A 22,994-nucleotide genomic window follows, 5' to 3' on the forward strand; every position below is an offset into this window, starting at 1 on the left:
GTTTTCTGTGGCACACAATGAGAGACAGATGCCACACACAGCAATGGCACAGAGGCAGACTTGCCAATCTTTATCTCCCACTATTTATTTTTTTTTTCAGGGAGAATAAAAAAAAATAAAAAATGGCCCAGTATTACACACTAGGTTTTCTGTGGCACACGATGAGAGACAGATGCCACACACAGCAATGGCACAGAGGCAGACTTGCCAATCTTTATCTCCCTGCAGTAATCTCAGAAAAGTATGGCAGGCAGCTATAAAAAGGACTGCTGCACACAAAAGTGTGGACAAACAAACAAGATAGCTGTGCAGAAAGGAAGGAACAACAGGATTTGTGCTTTGAAAAAAGCAGTTGGTTTGCAAAGCGGCGTACACACACAGCAACGCAGCTATCAGGGAGCCTTCTAGGGCAGCCCAATGAGCTACAGCGCTGAGGAAAAAAAAATGTAGCTTCCACTGTCCCTGCAAACAAAAGGTGGTGTTGGACAGTGGAAATCGCTACAGCACAAGCGGTTTGGGGGTGAATGTACCCTGCCTAACACTATCCCTGCTTCTGACGAAGCGGCAGCAGCCAGCAACCTCTCCCTACGCTCAGATCAGCAGCAGTAAGATGGCGGTCAGCGGGAACGCCCCTTTATAGCCCCTGTGACGCCGCAGAAAGCAAGCCAATCACTGCCATGCCCTTCTCTAAGATGGTGGAGACTGAGATCTATGTCATCACGCTGCCCACACTCTGCGTCCACATTCATTGGCTGAGAAATGGCGCTTTTAGCGTCATTGAAACGCGACTTTGGCGCAAAAGTCGCGTACCGCATGGCCGACCCCACACAGGGATCGGGTCGGGTTTCATGAGACGCCGACTTTGCCAAAAGTCGGCGACTTATGAAAATGACCGATCCGTTTCGCTCAACCCTAGTTATCAGTCATTGTACAGGAGGAGGTGGTGAGCTGTGAGATCACCTACTGTGAATGGTGGATCCTGTGTTATCTACTGTATATAGAGGTGTTATCAGTCATTGTACAGGAGTGGGAGGAGGTGAGCTGTTGTAGTGAGCTGGCCGGCTGTGGCTGTTCCGTTATCATTGACATAGAATCTGTGACAGACACTGCCCCCGTGTGGCCAGAAGTTATACCTATGCCGAATGTGATTACAGAGAAACAAACTGTATTGGCTAAACTTCCCCCTGTTGTGTCATGTGAACAGGAAGGGGAGGGAGAAGAGAGAGAGCCCGGGAAACTTTTCTGTGCAGAGAGAAGTCTGTGTGTGCTGGCGTCCTCCTGTAGATGCGATATAGAGGATTGCCTGGATGATCTCTCTCTCTTGGAAGCTGACATCCAGACTGTTCCCAGCTCCCACACTGCGGAGCACTCAGCGGCAGTGGCGTAGGAAGGGGGGTGCGGGGGGGCGGGCCGCCCCGGGCGGCACAATGCGGGGGTGAGTCAGTGGCGTATCTAGGGGGGAGCAGCCGGCAGGGGGGCGCAGTCGGGCCGCCTAAAGCGGCGGTCCGCAGTGTCTCCCCCGGCGGCTGCATTCTGTCACCCCCCGCACTGGGAGTCAGCTGTTCTCTGTGCCGACTGTCAAGCTGACAGCCGGCACAGAGAAGCTGCGGCGCGCCGGCTCCCAGTGTTCAATTGTACTCGTATCTGTGATGCGAGTACAATTGAAGCTCTGACTTCCGGGTCAGAGCGATGCCAGCAGTGTGATCAGGTCATGTGATCACGCTGCTGACGTCACTCACCTGCGCGGCAGAGCAGGAGACACAGAGCGGTGGTAAGTGCTCCAGGGGAGCTGAAGACACCGAAGGTGCAGGGGGGGATTTACTGTGAGTGGGGATGGGGGGCATATATTGTGGGGTGGATTTACTGTGAGTGGGGATGGGGGCATATATTGTGGGGGGGATTTACTGTGAGTGGGGATGGGGGGCATATATTGTGGGGGGGGATTTACTGTGAGTGGGGATGGGGGATATATTGTGGGGGGGATTTAATGTGAGTGGGGATAGTGGGATATATTATTGGATTGGGGATATTTAATATGAGTGGAGATGGGGGGATTTATTGTGGGGGGAGATTTAATGTGAGTGGAGATGGGGTATTTATTGTGTGTGGAGATGGGGGATTGAATGTGTGTGGGGGGAGATTTGTCATGGGGATGGGGGGATTTAATGTGTGGGGGAGATCTGAGGACACAAAATGAAGAGCAAAGGGGGAGATGGGGGGCATATATGAGGAAACAGTATGGGGGATGGGTGCAGACAGCTTGGGGTCAAACGGGGGATGCAGACACAGTATGAGTAGCGATGTGAAAAACGTATGTGGACAGAGTACGGGGAGTGAGGGGTTGGGATGTGTGCATGCGTAGCATGGGGGACAGTGTAAGGGCACAGCCAGGAGGGGACAGTATACAAAGGAGGGGGAGTGTGATGAGAGTACAGTATAAATACTAGGCCCTATAGGGGGGACACAGTGTGAGAGGACAATGTGAAGAGGGGGGTCGGTATAGAAAGGAGAGATCAGTGTGAAGAGCAAGTACCATAAGACAGACAGTGTGGGGGTCATATTTTATGCAGACAATATAGTGAGGGGAAATTTTTTATTCAGGAGCATTATAATGACACTTGTATCTTTAAGGGCATCATGTGGAGATTTTCTGCAAAAGAACGGAGAAGATGGAAGTCTGCAGAGATGGCTGTGGATGAGAAAACTCATCATGGGGTCTGGACAAGATGAAGAAATGAAGGAGAACAACTCCAGAGGCAACGTCATCTATAAGGTACCTGGATGTAAATGTTATTTGTGATACTGACTAACTCTCATGTTTTTATTTATGTTAGGAGCATTAAAGAGGATGTCCAGGTTTGTAATGAGTCTGCAGTCATTCTTTGTGACTGCAGACTTCTGACTTCTCACAGTGCGCCCTGCACACTGTCAGGATTCTCTCGTGCTGGCGATTTACATACATGCGGTCACGTGCTGACTAGACATGTGTGGCCTCACTCTATGAAAATGAACTGAGCGAGGCCAGGCACGTCTAGTCGGAATGTGGTCAGAAGTATACAAATCGCATGCTTGTGCTGACATGACTGTCCACCGGCCAGGGAGAATCCTAAAAGTGTGCAGTGCATGCACTGTGAGAATTCAGAAGCTGCGATGTCAGGATTCAGCTCTGCAGGTTCCAGTCGTCACATGGACACGTCACTCATATGCAATTTTCATACTCATGGTCCTGTAACAACGAGCTTCTCTTCTGCTTCTCTCAGTTTTTCACTGAACATTGGGAGCTTAAGGGAGAGGAGCTCGTCGGTACATGACTAAGTGTGAAAATCGCATACGTTCTGGGGGGGGGGGCGCCAAACTCGGGAACAGCCCCGGGCGGCAAAAGCTCTAGCTACGCCCCTGCTCAGCGGTGACATCTTCACAGATCCTGGAGCCCATGAACTGTAAGCGGGTCCTCTGTTGAGAGGCCGAACATTCCACCCTGACCTGCTGAACCCCAAGGACTACAGTCTGGACCTGAGAGACAGAGTTTTGTTTAATCCCTGTTGTTTCCTCTTCGGCTGGAGCGTCTCCCTGCAGTGACAGACAGGCCTGCGACGTGGGAAGATAACCTCTTGGAGCAAAGGAACTGGTAACGTGTGGATAGGGACAGTGAGGGATAGTTTGTTATTACACGTTATTTCTGTGAATAAGCATATTTTGTACTGTCTATTATTGTGTTCTGCTGTGTTAAGAAAAATGTATAACAGTAAAGGTACGTTTGTTAAGATGGAATCTGAGTGTGGAGGTTTTGCTGGGCCAGATCATGGATATGCATGGGCGGCCTTGCCTTCGGACACTTCACTGTGACACCACCTATTGTGAATGGTGGATCCTGTGTTACCTATTGTATATAGAGGTGTTATCAGTCATTGTACAGGAGAAGGAGGAGGTGAGCTGTGATATCACCTATTGTGAATGGTGGATCCTGTGTTATCTACTGTATATAGAGGTGTTATCAGTCATTGTACAGGAGGAGCAGGTGAGCTGTGATATCACCTATTGTGAATGGTGGATCCTGTGTTATCTACTGTATATAGTGTTCTCAGTCATTGTACAGGAGGAGGAGGAGGTGAGCTGTGACCACCTATTGTGAATGGTGGACCCTGTGCTTTTGGCTATAAACAGAGGTGTTATCAGTCGTTGTACAGGATGGAGAGGAGGTGAACTTATGTTCTCATCAGAAGGATCAGTATCTACTGACAGAACCTCTGTCATGACAGCTTATATTTCCAGTGACCAAGAATCTTGTAAATATGAGTCAGAAACAGAATCCGGAGGCTTCCTGAGAAGAATTTGGTCCATAATCAATACCTTATCCAGATAGATGATGAGTGTTCCCTTAGTGATTGATTCCTTGTTAATCTCAAACTTGGAGATATATTTGTCCACTCCCTTCATTAGCTGTGAATAAGAAGAGCATGAATTATATTTCATTCATATAGAGAACATAAAGATATGTAATAATAATTCTGTAATCTCACCTTATTAAGACTTTCAATATCAGGGGTGAATCCAGTCATCATGGACACATCCAAGATAGACATGGCAGCATCACTGTGTTTAAGATGTCTACAGAAAGATGACAATATGATATCAGGTAACACATACATCCAGGAGGCCATTTAAAGATTTCTCATGCCTCTCTAGTGTAGGTGTAACATGGCACAGAGTGGTAGCCATGGACGAGGCACCTGACTGAGGCGCTCCGGCACGTTACATGAAAGTGGAGGTCCTGTCTGGCTGTGCGGACTTGTGTTGTGAGGGCAATACATCCATGTAGGCCACATATAACCCATGTTGCCGGTTTGCTAGGACCAGATGTTTCACAGCTAAATGAGAGAGACCACCGTCCAATAATAAACTGTTTACTGAACTTAATCTGGGTGTTCCAACACAACCCAACTTTAACACTACAGTCTGATTAACTACTCTCCTTTACTTGTTCAGCATCCTATTTCTTGAACTACTGAAACTTCCGCTTGGGACTCTTCACTAGTCCCAGTCTCTCATTCCCGTTTAGGCCTGTTACTTTTCAGAGTTACAAGTGAAAAGTGTCGTGGCTAGGCGTCCTCTCCTAAAACCCATCTCCAGAAGGTCTCTCTGTCACTTATCCTAAGGATCTTGCTATTCCTTCTCATCAGTCTCCTCTCATTCAGGGTCACCCTCCAAGGGGGCACTGCTCATTTTGGACCTTTTAGTCTGCTCACTCTACAATCCAGACCCTATCTAACTTCCTAGTAAGTTCTGAGTAACTTCCTCACTATTGGCTAGTACCAACCATTAGCTCCTAACTTACCCTATAGTCAACTATATACATCACAGCATATATCAACACACCACAATTCACATTACTTCATGATACACAATATTTACAAAAGACGCAGGGCACAATTTACATAGCATAACATTACAGCAATAAAATTTGTCTTCAAGGAGGAAACGCAGTCAGACTGTCCATACCTTTTCACCCGGTGTACTTACTAATGCGAATAAATAAAGACCGGATCTATTAAATTTCACCTCCCTAATATACGGGATGTAGAATACAGGTCATTGGCACAAAACTTCATTTTAAGGGAATGTATAACTGAAACAACCACTGGTGGCTCAAGAGACTCTAGAGAAAAGCACAGCTTGGGAGGCAGGAGCACACAGCGCTTGTCGGAGCGCGGACACGGATTGGAGGACAGATTCAATAGAAAGTCTATAATAACTATAATTGTATTTATATAGCGTCAACATATTCCGCAGCTCTTTACAAATTATAGAGGGGACTTGTACAGACAATAGATATTACAGCATAACAAAATCACAGTTCAAAATAGATACCAACAGGAATGAGGTTCCTGCTCGCAAGCTTACAATTTATAGGAAAAAGGGAGACACGAGAGGTGGATGGTAACAATTGCTTTCGTTGTTCGGACCAGCCATAGTGTAAGGCTCGGGTGTTCATGTAAAGCTGCATGAACCAGTTAACTGCCTAAGTATGTAGCAGTACAGACACAGAGGCTATTAACTGCATGAAGTGTATGAGAACATGATGAGAGGAACCTGATTATGTTTTTTTTTTTATTAGGCCACACAGGGATAGTTAGGTTAATGCGTTGAGGCGGTAGGCCAGTCTGAACAAATGCGTTTTTAGGCCATGCTTAAAACTGTGGGGACTGGGGATTAATCATATTAACCTGGATAGTGCATTCCAAAGAATCGGCGCAGCACGTGTAAAGTCTTGGAGACGGGAGTGGGAGGTTCTGATTATTGAGGATGCTAACCTGAGGTCATTAGCAGAACGGAGAGCATGGGTAGGGTGGTAGACTGAGACCAGAGAGGATATGTAGGGTGGTGCTGAGCCATGGAGTGCTTTGTGGATGAGGGTAGTAGTTTGTACTGGATCTTGGAGTGGATGGGTAGCCAGTGTAATGACTGGCACAAGGTAGAGGCATCGGTGTAACGGTTGTTGAGGAATATTATCCTGGCAGCAGCATTCAGGACAGATTGGAGCGGGGAGAGTTTGGTAAGAGGGAGGCCGATTAAGAGAGAGTTACAACAGCCCAGACGAGAATGAATGAGTGAAACAGTAAGTGTTTTTGCAGTGTCGAAAGAAAGGAAAGGGCGAATTCTAGAAATGTTTTTGAGATGCAGATAAGAAGAGCGAGCCAGTGATCGGATGTGGGGGGTGAAGGAAAGCTCGGAATCAAGGATGACCCAAAGGCAGCGGGCATATAGCTTGGGAGTAATGGTGTAACCACACACAGAGATGGCAATGTCAGGCAAAGGTAGGTTAGTAGAGGGAGAAAACACGAGGAGTTCAGTTTTTCACAGGTTCAGTTTCAGATAGGGAGGGCATGATGTTAGAGACAGCGGTAAGACAATCACTGGTGTTTTCTAGAAAGGTCGGCATGATAACAGGAGAAGAAGTGTATAATTGGGTGTCATCAGCATAGAGATGGTACTGGAACCCAAATCTACTGATTGTTTGTCCAATAGGGGCAGTATACAAAGAGAAGGTGAGAGGAGGAGGAACCAACAAAGGATACAGTGAAGGAGCGGTCAGAGAGAAAGGAGGGGAACCAGGAGAGAACGGTGTCCTTGAGGCCGATGGAGCGGAGCATAGTGAGGAGGAGCTGATGATCCACAGTATCGAATGCTGTGGAGAGATCCAAGAGAATTAGCATGGAGTAGTGACCATTAGATTTAGCTGTTAGTAGATCATTAGAGACTTTAGTGTGGGCAGTTTCAGTAGAGTGTAAAGAGTGGAAACCAGATTGAAGAGGGTCGAGAAGAGAGTTATCTGAGAGATAGTGGGTAAGACGGGAGTGGACCAGGCGTTCGAGGAGTTTGGAGATGAAGGGAAGGTTTGAGACAGGTCTATAATTAGTGGCACAGTTTTGGTTGAGGGATGGTTTTTTAAGTAATGGATGTATGATGGCAGGCTTAAATGAGGAGGAAAAAATACCGGAAGAGAGAGAAAGGTTGAATATTTTTGTTAGGTGAGAGGTGACAGCCGGGGAAAGGGACTGGAGGAGATGTGACGGAATGGGGTCACTGGTGCAAGTGGTCGGGCGAGAAGATGCAAGGAGCCTGATTACTTCTTCTTCTGCAACTGGTTCAAAGTCAGAGAGTGAACTAGATGCAGTGGGGGAGGGAGAACAGTGCATGGTATGAAGGAATTGGGGGATAATTTCCTGTCGAATGTGATGCTTATGGGGTCAATTTAGCAAAGAATTTTCACCAATTTTTTGCAGAAATCTTAGCTGCGATTTTTAATTTTGTGACTTTTATGCCAGTCTGACTAGCTGTGGCACATGTTGTTAAATATGGGTGGAGCTTAACCAGGTAGGGGGGTGGCCCATCAAATATATTATAAGTTATGCCACAAAAGTGACAAAATGTATTCCAGTCACTTGCTGGAGGATAATTCTTTTATTGGTTGCAGGCAGCTGAAATATGAGCCAAATCCATTAAGATGCTCTGCCTCTTACTTAATTTGGTGCATCATCAGGTCCTTCTATTGCACCTGTGCTCTTCTCTGTGAATTTCTATTGAATCCATACTTTGCTGAGCACATTACAGATCAAGAGTCAGGAGCGCACAGTGCAAGCTCTTGAGATAATTAAAGAGTTTAAAATATCTTAATATTTATTAAGAAGCTCAGCTACTGTTTAATAAATCCATTTTTTTCTTACCTTACACAAATCTCAACTGATAATGTAGACAGAGCACCTTCTGGACGACTAACTGCAAATGAAAAACAAAAACTCCATAAATACAATATCTGTACTCAGATGGCAAACTGAGGTCCAGTTTTATCTAAGGCTCCTGTGGTCTATCACATGTCATTCATCGTACTATTGCCCTCGTCTGATAGAATGTCCAATTACTAAACATGTCCAGCCACAAAACTATAACCCCTTCATGACCGTGGGATTTTTAGTTTTTCCGTGTTCGTTTTTCACTCCCCTCCTTCCCAGAGCCATAACTTTTTTATTTTTCCGTCAATTTGGCCATGTGAGGGCTTATTTTTTGTGGGACGAGTTGTACTTTTGAACGACCTCATTGGTTTTACCATGTCGTGTACTAGAAAACGGGAAAAAAATTCCAAGTGCGGTGAAATTGCAAAAAAAGTGCAATCCCGCACTTGTTTTTTTGCTTGGCTTTTTTGCTAGGTTCACTAAATGCTAAAACTGACCAGCCATTATGATTCTCCAGGTCATTACGAGTTCATAGACAACTAACATGACTAAGTTATTTTTTACCTAAGTGGTGAAAAAAAATTCCAAACTTTGCTAAAAAAAAAAAAAAAAAAAATTGCGCCATTTTCCGATACTCGTAGCGTCTCCATTTTTCATGATCTGGGGTCGGTTGAGGGCTTATTTTTTTGCGTGCCGAGCTGGCGTTTTTAATGATACCATTTCGGTGCAGATACGTTCTTTTGATCGCCCCTTATTGCATTTTAACAATACAGGGTGGCGCTCACAGCTACCAGCGATCAGTAACCATAAACATCGCCGACCCCCGATCATGTGACGGGGTCAGCGATGACGTCATTTCCGGCCGCCCGGCCGGATGCGGTAGTTAAATGCCGCTGTCTGCGTTTGACAGCGGCATTTAACTAGTTAATAGCGGCGGGTGAATCGCGATTTCACCCGCCGCTATTGCGGGCACATGTCAGCTGTTCAAAACAGCTGACATGTCCCAGCTTTGATGCGGGCTCACCGCGGAGCCCTGCATCAAAGCAGGGGAGCTGACATCGGAAGTACTATACCGTCCGATGTCGGTAAGGGGTTAACAAAATTGTCACGATAAAAAATGTCAGAGCTCTACATTTCAAGTCAACAATGTAACACTTACCAGTTGGCTCGTCCTTTACCGTAACTGTCAAATCAAAATTTTTGCAACCCTTTTCTTTTTCTGTCTCAAGAGCATAATAAACCGACATAGCCTACGGAGTAATAGAGTAAAATAAAAAAATTTACAAATTAAGATAGGACAACATGACCCTATTTCAGAATGGCCTCCTGCTGATGACTCATTTGAGGGCGGTGCTAGAAGCAGGAAGTGACACTAGCGCTGCCTCCCGATGACGATGGTGCAAGAAGATGTGGTTTGGCGCAGATGTCACTCAGTTCTTCTATCTCCGCCCCTTGACAGCATCTTTGGCATCAAAGATAGAAGCAGAGTGCCAGCACTGCACTCAGATAACCCACAGCGTTAATCACCCAGAATCCAAGACATCTTCAGAGAGGGTGGAGATGCAAGAAACTAGTGAATAACTGCAGCGCTGCCTCCTCGTGACATCCGGTTGCAGGGAGTGAGTGCAGCCTCAGCTTCCTGTTATGGCTTTTAAAGAGTTCATCTAGAAGTGTAGTGAGTATTTTGAACCCATGGGTACCTAACAAAATTTTATAACAATGGGTTATGAAAAAGTGTGAGTATGAAAAAATACATTTTTACCTCTAATTTTTCATCTTTATAATGGTAATAGAAGAAAATAGACACCACAACCTGTTACAGAATTTCTCCCAAATATATGTCATCAAACTATTGTTTGAGCACACGGCAGAGCTTGGTATGGAAGTGGATCGCCCCAGTAGGGCTATGGGGTACTCGGTACCGGGTCCTTCGGTTCTCGGTGGGGATGTCACGGTGGCTGACCCGGTCCGTGGCCCTAGGGACGTCCGTTGTAAATGGGGGGAAAGGTCTTTAAAGGGATAACGTTCGTGATGCCACCTGTGGTATTCGGTCAGGGTGACCGATGCTGCTTAGGGGTCCGCTGGGGTGATATAATGGCAGCTAGATGGTATACCTTCCCACAGGTGAAGTGTATCCCCAGGGCTTCCCATATTGTAGGTAGTGGATGGTGGATGATGTAAGGCGCAGTGAAGAACGAGGACACAAAGTTGCAGTCTCTTTACCTTTACTGAAGGCTTCAGTGTCCACAGTCCAGGGTACAGACCACAGGGTAGGCAGAGTCCAGCCGGTCTGAAGGCAAATCCAGAGTCCCCTTATCCAGGTGGAAATCAGTAGCCTTCCTCTAGCGCCTGTGTGTTGTAGTACCTCCCTGCTGAGCTTCTCGGTGAGGTCCTCACAACTGATGTTGGTGTTCTAGATGTTATTTCTCTTTCTCTCTGTCCCCCTGATGGAATGGATAGGACAAACCCATATGACTGGTGGCCTGAGGCTTTTTACAGGGACTCTATTACGCCCTGGCCCCCACAAGTTGCCACCGTGCCTCCTGGGTATGGGTCGGGCAGGAAAACGTGGAATTACCTGTCCTGCTGGTCTCTGGAGCAAGGCTTGGAGATTATTGCTCCCTCGGTGTTTCGGCTACCGGATTCTACGCCTCAGAAAGGAGGCAGCCTTTTGCAGGGCAGAACTCCTTCTGGATTCCTCTCCTTGTGCTAAGACTTTGTTTCTCACCCTCCGCAATACAATTCTCTTTCGTGTCCTTCCTTAGGATGCTGCCGCACGTGGGGCAGGCGCAGCTCCGTGGCCTTCTGTCTAGGCCTCTGACAGGATCCCACCCCTGTCAGGGACCCCTCTGTCTGCAGCTCTTTGATGTTCCTCCTTCCCCTCTGGCTGCCCAACAGGGTGCTGCCTGGGTGAAGCCCAGTCAGCTTCTGCCTAACTTCCTATCCAGACCACCAGTTTAACCTAATTGTGAGGAGTGCCCTAGTAATAGCAGCGTAGCTCTCCCTGGTGGGCTGGAGTGTGTAGTGTGTTGTGTGGTTTGTGATACCTGGTAAAGAGATCTCCTTTATTGCCTTCAGACGTAACATCACTCCCCCTGGTGGAAGAATGACGTTACTGCAACGACCAGGACCCTGGGGCGCTGCAGAAGGAGCGCTGTTATGGTTCTCAATGGCAAGAGAACATAGCCCAGCATACATAGGAACTAGCTCTTGGAAGGATGGAAACTTAAACTGACCATGAACTAAACCTGCCGCACAACTAACAGTAGCCGGGTAGCGTAGCCTGCGTTTTATCCCTAGATGCCCAGCGCCGGCCGGAGGACTAACTAATCCTGGCAGAGGAAAATATAGTCCTGGCTCACCTCTAGAGAAATTTCCCCGAAAGGCAGACAGAGGCCCCCACATATATTGGCGGTGATTTAAGATGAAAATGACAAACGTAGTATGAAAATAGGTTTAGCAAAATCGAGGTCCGCTTACTAGATAGCAGGAAGACAGAAAGGGTACTTTCATGGTCAGCTGAAAACCCTATCAATACACCATCCTGAAATTACTTTAAGACTCTAGTATTAACTCATAACATCAGAGTGGCAATTTCAGATCACAAGAGCTTTCCAGACACAGAAACGAAACTGCAGCTGTGAACTGGAACAAAATGCAAAAAACAAACAAGGACAAAAGTCCGACTTAGCTGGAAGTTGTCTGGTAGCAGGAACATGCACAGAAAGGCTTCTGATTACAATGTTGACCGGCATGGAAGTGACAGAGGAGCAAGGTTAAATAGCGACTCCCACATCCTGATGGGAACAGGTGAACAGAGGGGATGATGCACACAAGTTCAATTCCACCAGTGGCCACCGGGGGAGCCCAAAATCCAATTTCACAACAGTACCCCCCCCTCAAGGAGGGGGCACCGAACCCTCACCAGAACCACCAGGGCGATCAGGATGAGCCCTATGAAAGGCACGGACCAGATCGGAGGCATGAACATCAGAGGCAGTCACCCAAGAATTATCCTCCTGACCGTATCCCTTCCATTTGACCAGATACTGGAGTTTCCGTCTGGAAACACGGGAGTCCAAGATTTTTTCCACAACGTACTCCAACTCGCCCTCAACCAACACCGGAGCAGGAGGCTCAACGGAAGGCACAACCGGTACCTCATACCTGCGCAACAATGACCGATGAAAAACATTATGAATAGAAAAAGAAGCAGGGAGGTCCAAACGGAAGGACACAGGGTTAAGAATCTCCAATATCTTGTACGGGCCGATGAACCGAGGCTTAAACTTAGGAGAAGAAACCCTCATAGGGACAAAACGAGAAGACAACCACACCAAGTCCCCGACACAAAGCCGAGGACCAACCCGACGCCGGCGGTTGGCAAAAAGCTGAGTCTTCTCCTGGGACAACTTCAAATTGTCCACCACCTGCCCCCAAATCTGATGCAACCTCTCCACCACAGCATCCACTCCAGGACAATCCGAAGATTCCACCTGACCGGAGGAAAATCGAGGATGAAACCCCGAATTACAGAAAAAAGGAGACACCAAGGTGGCAGAGCTGGCCCGATTATTGAGGGCAAACTCCGCTAAAGGCAAAAAAGCAACCCAATCATCCTGATCTGCAGACACAAAACACCTCAAATATGTCTCCAAAGTCTGATTCGTCCGCTCGGTCTGGCCATTAGTCTGAGGATGGAAAGCAGACGAGAAAGACAAATCTATGCCCATCCTAGCACAGAATGCCCGCCAAAATCTAGACACGAATTGGGTTCCTCTGTCAGAAACGATATTCTCCGGAATACCATGCAAACGAACCACATTTTGAAAAAACAGAGGAACCAACTCGGAAGAAGAAGGCAACTTAGGCAGGGGAACCAAATGGACCATCTTAGAGAAACGGTCACACACCACCCAGATGACAGACATCTTCTGAGAAACAGGAAGATCCGAAATAAAATCCATCGAGATGTGCGTCCAAGGCCTCTTCGGGATAGGCAAGGGCAACAACAATCCACTAGCCCGAGAACAACAAGGCTTGGCCCGAGCACAAATGTCACAAGACTGCACAAAGCCTCGTACATCTCGTGACAGGGAAGGCCACCAGAAGGACCTTGCCACCAAATCCCTGGTACCAAAGATTCCAGGATGACCTGCCAACGCAGAAGAATGAACCTCAGAAATGACTTTACTGGTCCAATCATCAGGAACAAACAGTCTACCAGGTGGGCAACGATCAGGTCTATCCGCCTGAAAATCCTGCAAGGCCTGCCGCAGGTCTGGAGAAACGGCAGACAATATCACTCCATCCTTAAGGATACCTGTAGGTTCAGAATTACCAGGGGAGTCAGGCTCAAAACTCCTAGAAAGGGCATCCGCCTTAACATTCTTAGAACCCGGTAGGTATGACACCACAAAATTAAACCGAGAGAAAAACAACGACCAGCGCGCCTGTCTAGGATTCAGGCGTCTGGCGGACTCAAGATAAATCAAATTCTTGTGGTCGGTCAATACTACCACCTGATGTCTAGCCCCCTCAAGCCAATGACGCCACTCCTCAAAAGCCCACTTCATGGCCAAAAGCTCCCGATTCCCAATATCATAATTCCGCTCGGCGGGCGAAAATTTACGAGAAAAAAAAGCACAAGGTTTCATCACGGAGCAGTCGGAACTTCTTTGCGACAAAACCGCCCCAGCTCCGATTTCAGAAGCGTCGACCTCAACCTGAAAAGGAAGAGCAACATCAGGCTGACGCAACACAGGGGCGGAAGAAAAGCGGCGCTTAAGCTCCCGAAAGGCCTCCACAGCAGCAGGGGACCAATCAGCAACATCAGCACCCTTCTTAGTCAAATCAGTCAATGGTTTAACAACATCAGAAAAACCAGCAATAAATCGACGATAAAAGTTAGCAAAGCCCAAAAATTTCTGAAGACTCTTAAGAGAAGAGGGTTGCGTCCAATCACAAATAGCCCGAACCTTGACAGGATCCATCTCGATGGAAGAGGGGGAAAAAATGTATCCCAAGAAGGAAATCTTTTGAACCCCAAAAACGCACTTAGAACCCTTCACACACAAGGAATTAGACCGCAAAACCTGAAAAACCCTCCTGACCTGCTGGACATGAGAGTCCCAGTCATCCGAAAAAATCAGAATATCATCCAGATACACGATCATAAATTTATCCAAATAATCACGGAAAATGTCATGCATAAAGGACTGAAAGACTGAAGGGGCATTTGAAAGGCCAAAAGGCATCACCAAATACTCAAAGTGGCCCTCGGGCGTATTAAATGCGGTTTTCCACTCATCCCCCTGCTTAATTCGCACCAAATTATACGCCCCACGGAGATCTATCTTAGAGAACCACTTGGCCCCCTTTATGCGAGCAAACAAATCAGTCAGCAGTGGCAACGGATATTGATATTTAACCGTGATTTTATTCAAAAGCCGATAATCAATACACGGCCTCAAAGAGCCATCTTTCTTAGACACAAAGAAAAAACCGGCTCCTAAGGGAGATGACGAAGGACGAATATGTCCCTTTTCCAAGGACTCCTTTATATATTCTCGCATAGCAGCATGTTCAGGCACAGACAGATTAAATAAACGACCCTTAGGGTATTTACTACCCGGAATCAAATCTATGGCACAATCGCACTCCCGGTGCGGAGGTAATGAACCAAGCTTAGGTTCTTCAAAAACGTCACGATAGTCAGACAAGAATTCAGGAATCTCAGAGGAAATAGATGACGAAATGGAAACCAAAGGTACGTCCCCATGCATCCCCTTACATCCCCAGCTTAACACAGACATAGCGTTCCAGTCGAGGACTGGGTTATGAGATTGCAGCCATGGCAATCCAAGCACCAACACATCATGTAAATTATACAGCACAAGAAAGCGAATAATCTCCTGATGATCCGGATTAATTCGCATAGTTACTTGTGTCCAGTATTGTGGTTTATTACTAGCCAATGGGGTGGAGTCAATCCCCTTCAGAGGTATAGGAGTTTCAAGAGGCTCTAAATCATACCCACAGCGTTTGGCAAAGGACCAATCCATAAGACTCAAAGCGGCGCCAGAGTCGACATAGGCATCCGCGGTAATAGATGATAAAGAACAAATCAGGGTCACAGATAGAATAAACTTAGACTGAAAAGTGCCAATTGAAACTGACTTATCAAGCTTCTTAGTACGCTTAGAGCATGCTGATATAACATGAGTTGAATCACCACAATAAAAGCACAACCCATTTTTTCGTCTAAAATTCTGCCGTTCGCTTCTGGACAGAATTCTATCACATTGCATATTCTCTGGCGTCTTCTCAGTAGACACCGCCAAATGGTGCACAGGTTTGCGCTCCCGCAGACGTCTATCGATCTGGATAGCCATTGTCATGGACTCATTCAGACCCGCAGGCACAGGGAACCCCACCATAACATCCTTAACGGCATCAGAGAGACCCTCTCTGAAATTCGCCGCCAGGGCGCACTCATTCCACTGAGTAAGCACAGACCATTTACGGAATTTTTGGCAGTATATTTCAACTTCCTCTTGCCCCTGAGATAGGGACATCAAGGCTTTTTCCGCCTGAAGCTCTAAATGAGGTTCCTCATAAAGCAACCCCAAGGCCAGAAAAAACGCATCCACATTGAGCAACGCAGGATCCCCTGGAGCCAATGCAAAAGCCCAATCTTGAGGGTCGCCCCGGAGCAAGGAAATCACAATCCTGACCTGCTGAGCAGGATCTCCAGCAGAGCGAGATTTCAGGGACAAAAACAACTTGCAATTATTTTTGAAATTTTGAAAGCAAGATCTATTCCCCGAGAAAAATTCAGGCAAAGGAATTCTAGGTTCAGATATAGGAACATGAACAACAAAATCTTGTAAATTTTGAACTTTCGTGGTGAGATTATTCAAACCTGCAGCTAAACTCTGAATATCCATTTTAAACAGGTGAACACAGAGCCATTCCAGGATTAGAAGGAGAGAGAGAGAGGAAGGCTGCAATATAGGCAGACATGCAAGTGATTCAATTGAAAGCACACTCAGAACTGAAGGAAAAAAAAAAAAAAAAAAAAAAATTTTTCAGCAGACTTCTTTTTTCTCTCCTTTCTCTGCCAATTAATTTAACCCTTTGTGGGCCGGTCAAACTGTTATGGTTCTCAATGGCAAGAGAACATAGCCCAGCATACATAGGAACTAGCTCTTGGAAGGATGGAAACTTAAACTGACCATGAACTAAACCTGCCGCACAACTAACAGTAGCCGGGTAGCGTAGCCTGCGTTTTATCCCTAGACGCCCAGCGCCGGCCGGAGGACTAACTAATCCTGGCAGAGGAAAATATAGTCCTGGCTCACCTCTAGAGAAATTTCCCCGAAAGGCAGACAGAGGCCCCCACATATATTGGCGGTGATTTAAGATGAAAATGACAAACGTAGTATGAAAATAGGTTTAGCAAAATCGAGGTCCGCTTACTAGATAGCAGGAAGACAGAAAGGGTACTTTCATGGTCAGCTGAAAACCCTATCAATACACCATCCTGAAATTACTTTAAGACTCTAGTATTAACTCATAACATCAGAGTGGCAATTTCAGATCACAAGAGCTTTCCAGACACAGAAACGAAACTGCAGCTGTGAACTGGAACAAAATGCAAAAAACAAACAAGGACAAAAGTCCGACTTAGCTGGAAGTTGTCTGGTAGCAGGAACATGCACAGAAAGGCTTCTGATTACAATGTTGACCGGCATGGAAGTGACAGAGGAGCAAGGTTAAATAGCGACTCCCACATCCTGATGGGAACAGGTGAACAGAGGGGATGATGCACACAAGTTCAATTCCACCAGTGGCCACCGGGGGAGCCCAAAATCCAATTTCACAACAGTACCCCCCCCTCAAGGAGGGGGCACCGAACCCTCACCAGAACCACCAGGGCGATCAGGATGAGCCCTATGAAAGGCACGGACCAGATCGGAGGCATGAACATCAGAGGCAGTCACCCAAGAATTATCCTCCTGACCGTATCCCTTCCATTTGACCAGATACTGGAGTTTCCGTCTGGAAACACGGGAGTCCAAGATTTTTTCCACAACGTACTCCAACTCGCCCTCAACCAACACCGGAGCAGGAGGCTCAACGGAAGGCACAACCGGTACCTCATACCTGCGCAACAATGACCGATGAAAAACATTATGAATAGAAAAAGAAGCAGGGAGGTCCAAACGGAAGGACACAGGGTTAAGAATCTCCAATATCTTGTACGGGCCGATGAACCGAGGCTTAAACTTAGGAGAAGAAACCCTCATAGGGACAAAACGAGAAGACAACCACACCAAGTCCCCGACACAAAGCCGAGGACCAACCCGACGCCGGCGGTTGGCAAAAAGCTGAGTCTTCTCCTGGGACAACTTCAAATTGTCCACCACCTGCCCCCAAATCTGATGCAACCTCTCCACCACAGCATCCACTCCAGGACAATCCGAAGATTCCACCTGACCGGAGGAAAATCGAGGATGAAACCCCGAATTACAGAAAAAAGGAGACACCAAGGTGGCAGAGCTGGCCCGATTATTGAGGGCAAACTCCGCTAAAGGCAAAAAAGCAACCCAATCATCCTGATCTGCAGACACAAAACACCTCAAATATGTCTCCAAAGTCTGATTCGTCCGCTCGGTCTGGCCATTAGTCTGAGGATGGAAAGCAGACGAGAAAGACAAATCTATGCCCATCCTAGCACAGAATGCCCGCCAAAATCTAGACACGAATTGGGTTCCTCTGTCAGAAACGATATTCTCCGGAATACCATGCAAACGAACCACATTTTGAAAAAACAGAGGAACCAACTCGGAAGAAGAAGGCAACTTAGGCAGGGGAACCAAATGGACCATCTTAGAGAAACGGTCACACACCACCCAGATGACAGACATCTTCTGAGAAACAGGAAGATCCGAAATAAAATCCATCGAGATGTGCGTCCAAGGCCTCTTCGGGATAGGCAAGGGCAACAACAATCCACTAGCCCGAGAACAACAAGGCTTGGCCCGAGCACAAATGTCACAAGACTGCACAAAGCCTCGTACATCTCGTGACAGGGAAGGCCACCAGAAGGACCTTGCCACCAAATCCCTGGTACCAAAGATTCCAGGATGACCTGCCAACGCAGAAGAATGAACCTCAGAAATGACTTTACTGGTCCAATCATCAGGAACAAACAGTCTACCAGGTGGGCAACGATCAGGTCTATCCGCCTGAAAATCCTGCAAGGCCTGCCGCAGGTCTGGAGAAACGGCAGACAATATCACTCCATCCTTAAGGATACCTGTAGGTTCAGAATTACCAGGGGAGTCAGGCTCAAAACTCCTAGAAAGGGCATCCGCCTTAACATTCTTAGAACCCGGTAGGTATGACACCACAAAATTAAACCGAGAGAAAAACAACGACCAGCGCGCCTGTCTAGGATTCAGGCGTCTGGCGGACTCAAGATAAATCAAATTCTTGTGGTCGGTCAATACTACCACCTGATGTCTAGCCCCCTCAAGCCAATGACGCCACTCCTCAAAAGCCCACTTCATGGCCAAAAGCTCCCGATTCCCAATATCATAATTCCGCTCGGCGGGCGAAAATTTACGAGAAAAAAAAGCACAAGGTTTCATCACGGAGCAGTCGGAACTTCTTTGCGACAAAACCGCCCCAGCTCCGATTTCAGAAGCGTCGACCTCAACCTGAAAAGGAAGAGCAACATCAGGCTGACGCAACACAGGGGCGGAAGAAAAGCGGCGCTTAAGCTCCCGAAAGGCCTCCACAGCAGCAGGGGACCAATCAGCAACATCAGCACCCTTCTTAGTCAAATCAGTCAATGGTTTAACAACATCAGAAAAACCAGCAATAAATCGACGATAAAAGTTAGCAAAGCCCAAAAATTTCTGAAGACTCTTAAGAGAAGAGGGTTGCGTCCAATCACAAATAGCCCGAACCTTGACAGGATCCATCTCGATGGAAGAGGGGGAAAAAATGTATCCCAAGAAGGAAATCTTTTGAACCCCAAAAACGCACTTAGAACCCTTCACACACAAGGAATTAGACCGCAAAACCTGAAAAACCCTCCTGACCTGCTGGACATGAGAGTCCCAGTCATCCGAAAAAATCAGAATATCATCCAGATACACGATCATAAATTTATCCAAATAATCACGGAAAATGTCATGCATAAAGGACTGAAAGACTGAAGGGGCATTTGAAAGGCCAAAAGGCATCACCAAATACTCAAAGTGGCCCTCGGGCGTATTAAATGCGGTTTTCCACTCATCCCCCTGCTTAATTCGCACCAAATTATACGCCCCACGGAGATCTATCTTAGAGAACCACTTGGCCCCCTTTATGCGAGCAAACAAATCAGTCAGCAGTGGCAACGGATATTGATATTTAACCGTGATTTTATTCAAAAGCCGATAATCAATACACGGCCTCAAAGAGCCATCTTTCTTAGACACAAAGAAAAAACCGGCTCCTAAGGGAGATGACGAAGGACGAATATGTCCCTTTTCCAAGGACTCCTTTATATATTCTCGCATAGCAGCATGTTCAGGCACAGACAGATTAAATAAACGACCCTTAGGGTATTTACTACCCGGAATCAAATCTATGGCACAATCGCACTCCCGGTGCGGAGGTAATGAACCAAGCTTAGGTTCTTCAAAAACGTCACGATAGTCAGACAAGAATTCAGGAATCTCAGAGGAAATAGATGACGAAATGGAAACCAAAGGTACGTCCCCATGCATCCCCTTACATCCCCAGCTTAACACAGACATAGCGTTCCAGTCGAGGACTGGGTTATGAGATTGCAGCCATGGCAATCCAAGCACCAACACATCATGTAAATTATACAGCACAAGAAAGCGAATAATCTCCTGATGATCCGGATTAATTCGCATAGTTACTTGTGTCCAGTATTGTGGTTTATTACTAGCCAATGGGGTGGAGTCAATCCCCTTCAGAGGTATAGGAGTTTCAAGAGGCTCTAAATCATACCCACAGCGTTTGGCAAAGGACCAATCCATAAGACTCAAAGCGGCGCCAGAGTCGACATAGGCATCCGCGGTAATAGATGATAAAGAACAAATCAGGGTCACAGATAGAATAAACTTAGACTGAAAAGTGCCAATTGAAACTGACTTATCAAGCTTCTTAGTACGCTTAGAGCATGCTGATATAACATGAGTTGAATCACCACAATAAAAGCACAACCCATTTTTTCGTCTAAAATTCTGCCGTTCGCTTCTGGACAGAATTCTATCACATTGCATATTCTCTGGCGTCTTCTCAGTAGACACCGCCAAATGGTGCACAGGTTTGCGCTCCCGCAGACGTCTATCGATCTGGATAGCCATTGTCATGGACTCATTCAGACCCGCAGGCACAGGGAACCCCACCATAACATCCTTAACGGCATCAGAGAGACCCTCTCTGAAATTCGCCGCCAGGGCGCACTCATTCCACTGAGTAAGCACAGACCATTTACGGAATTTTTGGCAGTATATTTCAACTTCCTCTTGCCCCTGAGATAGGGACATCAAGGCTTTTTCCGCCTGAAGCTCTAAATGAGGTTCCTCATAAAGCAACCCCAAGGCCAGAAAAAACGCATCCACATTGAGCAACGCAGGATCCCCTGGAGCCAATGCAAAAGCCCAATCTTGAGGGTCGCCCCGGAGCAAGGAAATCACAATCCTGACCTGCTGAGCAGGATCTCCAGCAGAGCGAGATTTCAGGGACAAAAACAACTTGCAATTATTTTTGAAATTTTGAAAGCAAGATCTATTCCCCGAGAAAAATTCAGGCAAAGGAATTCTAGGTTCAGATATAGGAACATGAACAACAAAATCTTGTAAATTTTGAACTTTCGTGGTGAGATTATTCAAACCTGCAGCTAAACTCTGAATATCCATTTTAAACAGGTGAACACAGAGCCATTCCAGGATTAGAAGGAGAGAGAGAGAGGAAGGCTGCAATATAGGCAGACATGCAAGTGATTCAATTGAAAGCACACTCAGAACTGAAGGAAAAAAAAAAAAAAAAAAAAATTTTTCAGCAGACTTCTTTTTTCTCTCCTTTCTCTGCCAATTAATTTAACCCTTTGTGGGCCGGTCAAACTGTTATGGTTCTCAATGGCAAGAGAACATAGCCCAGCATACATAGGAACTAGCTCTTGGAAGGATGGAAACTTAAACTGACCATGAACTAAACCTGCCGCACAACTAACAGTAGCCGGGTAGCGTAGCCTGCGTTTTATCCCTAGACGCCCAGCGCCGGCCGGAGGACTAACTAATCCTGGCAGAGGAAAATATAGTCCTGGCTCACCTCTAGAGAAATTTCCCCGAAAGGCAGACAGAGGCCCCCACATATATTGGCGGTGATTTAAGATGAAAATGACAAACGTAGTATGAAAATAGGTTTAGCAAAATCGAGGTCCGCTTACTAGATAGCAGGAAGACAGAAAGGGTACTTTCATGGTCAGCTGAAAACCCTATCAATACACCATCCTGAAATTACTTTAAGACTCTAGTATTAACTCATAACATCAGAGTGGCAATTTCAGATCACAAGAGCTTTCCAGACACAGAAACGAAACTGCAGCTGTGAACTGGAACAAAATGCAAAAAACAAACAAGGACAAAAGTCCGACTTAGCTGGAAGTTGTCTGGTAGCAGGAACATGCACAGAAAGGCTTCTGATTACAATGTTGACCGGCATGGAAGTGACAGAGGAGCAAGGTTAAATAGCGACTCCCACATCCTGATGGGAACAGGTGAACAGAGGGGATGATGCACACAAGTTCAATTCCACCAGTGGCCACCGGGGGAGCCCAAAATCCAATTTCACAACAGAGCGCCATTTGACTTTTGGCATGCAGATTTTACTGAAATAATTTGCAGAGACCCTAAAAGTGTGCAGTGAATGTTGTAAAGTGAAATTTGTAAATATGCCAATTTAGTACCCAATACATAATGCCCAGCTTATACTTCTGGAGACATGCTCCCATCAGGTATTAAGTGGACTCTTCCGAATACAGCATTGTGGGCATGTAGGCGGTGATTGTCATTTAGGCACACTGTGAGGCTCAGAAAAGAGGGCGCCATTAGGATTTGGTAGAGCAGATCTCACAGAAGTTTTATATTTTTGGAGGGAGGAAGGTTAAGGGTTAGCCATATCACTTTCCAAGAGTTTGTGTCCTAACAGTAATGTGGAAATCCCATATATTTCCGTTGATAGAAGATGGATCAGAGTTGGGACTTGATTTTTGAAAAATGTGATTTAGTTTTTATTGTTTCAATTTTGGGGTACATAAGATTTTTTTACTTCTATTAAAGGGGATATCTGGGACTTTGAGGTTTTATCAGGCTAAGAACTCAATCGGCAGGTAATTGCTGACTACCTGCCTGTTCTGACCATCGGTGATCTCTCCTGGTTCACAGTGGACATGGACCGCTCCTGACAGTGATTCTGCTGCTTTCTGTGATGTCAACAGAGCAGGTCTTTCTCTTCTGCTATACTATTTTGATGGGGTATAACTGTTGATGTCATGCTGATTGATAGCATAACTGCCTACTTGCAGGGAGCAAGCTGTCAATCAGCATGACATCAGCAGTAACACTGCGCTCACAGTTCAGAGCAAAATAGGAAGAGCTGTTCTGTTTATGTGAAGTCAAAAGAAACAGAAGAATCGCTGCTTGAGCTGGGAAAGATTGTCATGTTTTTCCC

At 46.4% G+C, this 22,994-nt stretch overlaps 1 protein-coding gene across 5 annotated transcripts in view; it reads right to left on the reverse strand.

The window, feature by feature from the left end:
- Positions 1 to 22,994, reverse strand: part of LOC143774327 (A.superbus venom factor 1-like) — a 247,395-nt gene that overhangs the window by 37,762 nt on the left and 186,639 nt on the right. For all 5 annotated transcript variants that reach the window (XM_077261792.1, XM_077261791.1, XM_077261793.1 and 2 more), the window contains 4 exons: positions 9,391 to 9,481; positions 8,226 to 8,277; positions 4,521 to 4,608; positions 4,351 to 4,440 (listed from right to left, as the gene is read on the reverse strand). In XM_077261792.1, coding sequence (XP_077117907.1) covers positions 4,351 to 4,440; positions 4,521 to 4,608; positions 8,226 to 8,277; positions 9,391 to 9,481 — 321 coding nt within the window. The remainder of the gene's footprint in view (positions 1 to 4,350; positions 4,441 to 4,520; positions 4,609 to 8,225; positions 8,278 to 9,390; positions 9,482 to 22,994) is intronic.

Source organism: Ranitomeya variabilis, chromosome 5 (genome assembly GCF_051348905.1).
Source record: "Ranitomeya variabilis isolate aRanVar5 chromosome 5, aRanVar5.hap1, whole genome shotgun sequence".
Lineage (NCBI taxonomy): Eukaryota > Metazoa > Chordata > Amphibia > Anura > Dendrobatidae > Ranitomeya > Ranitomeya variabilis.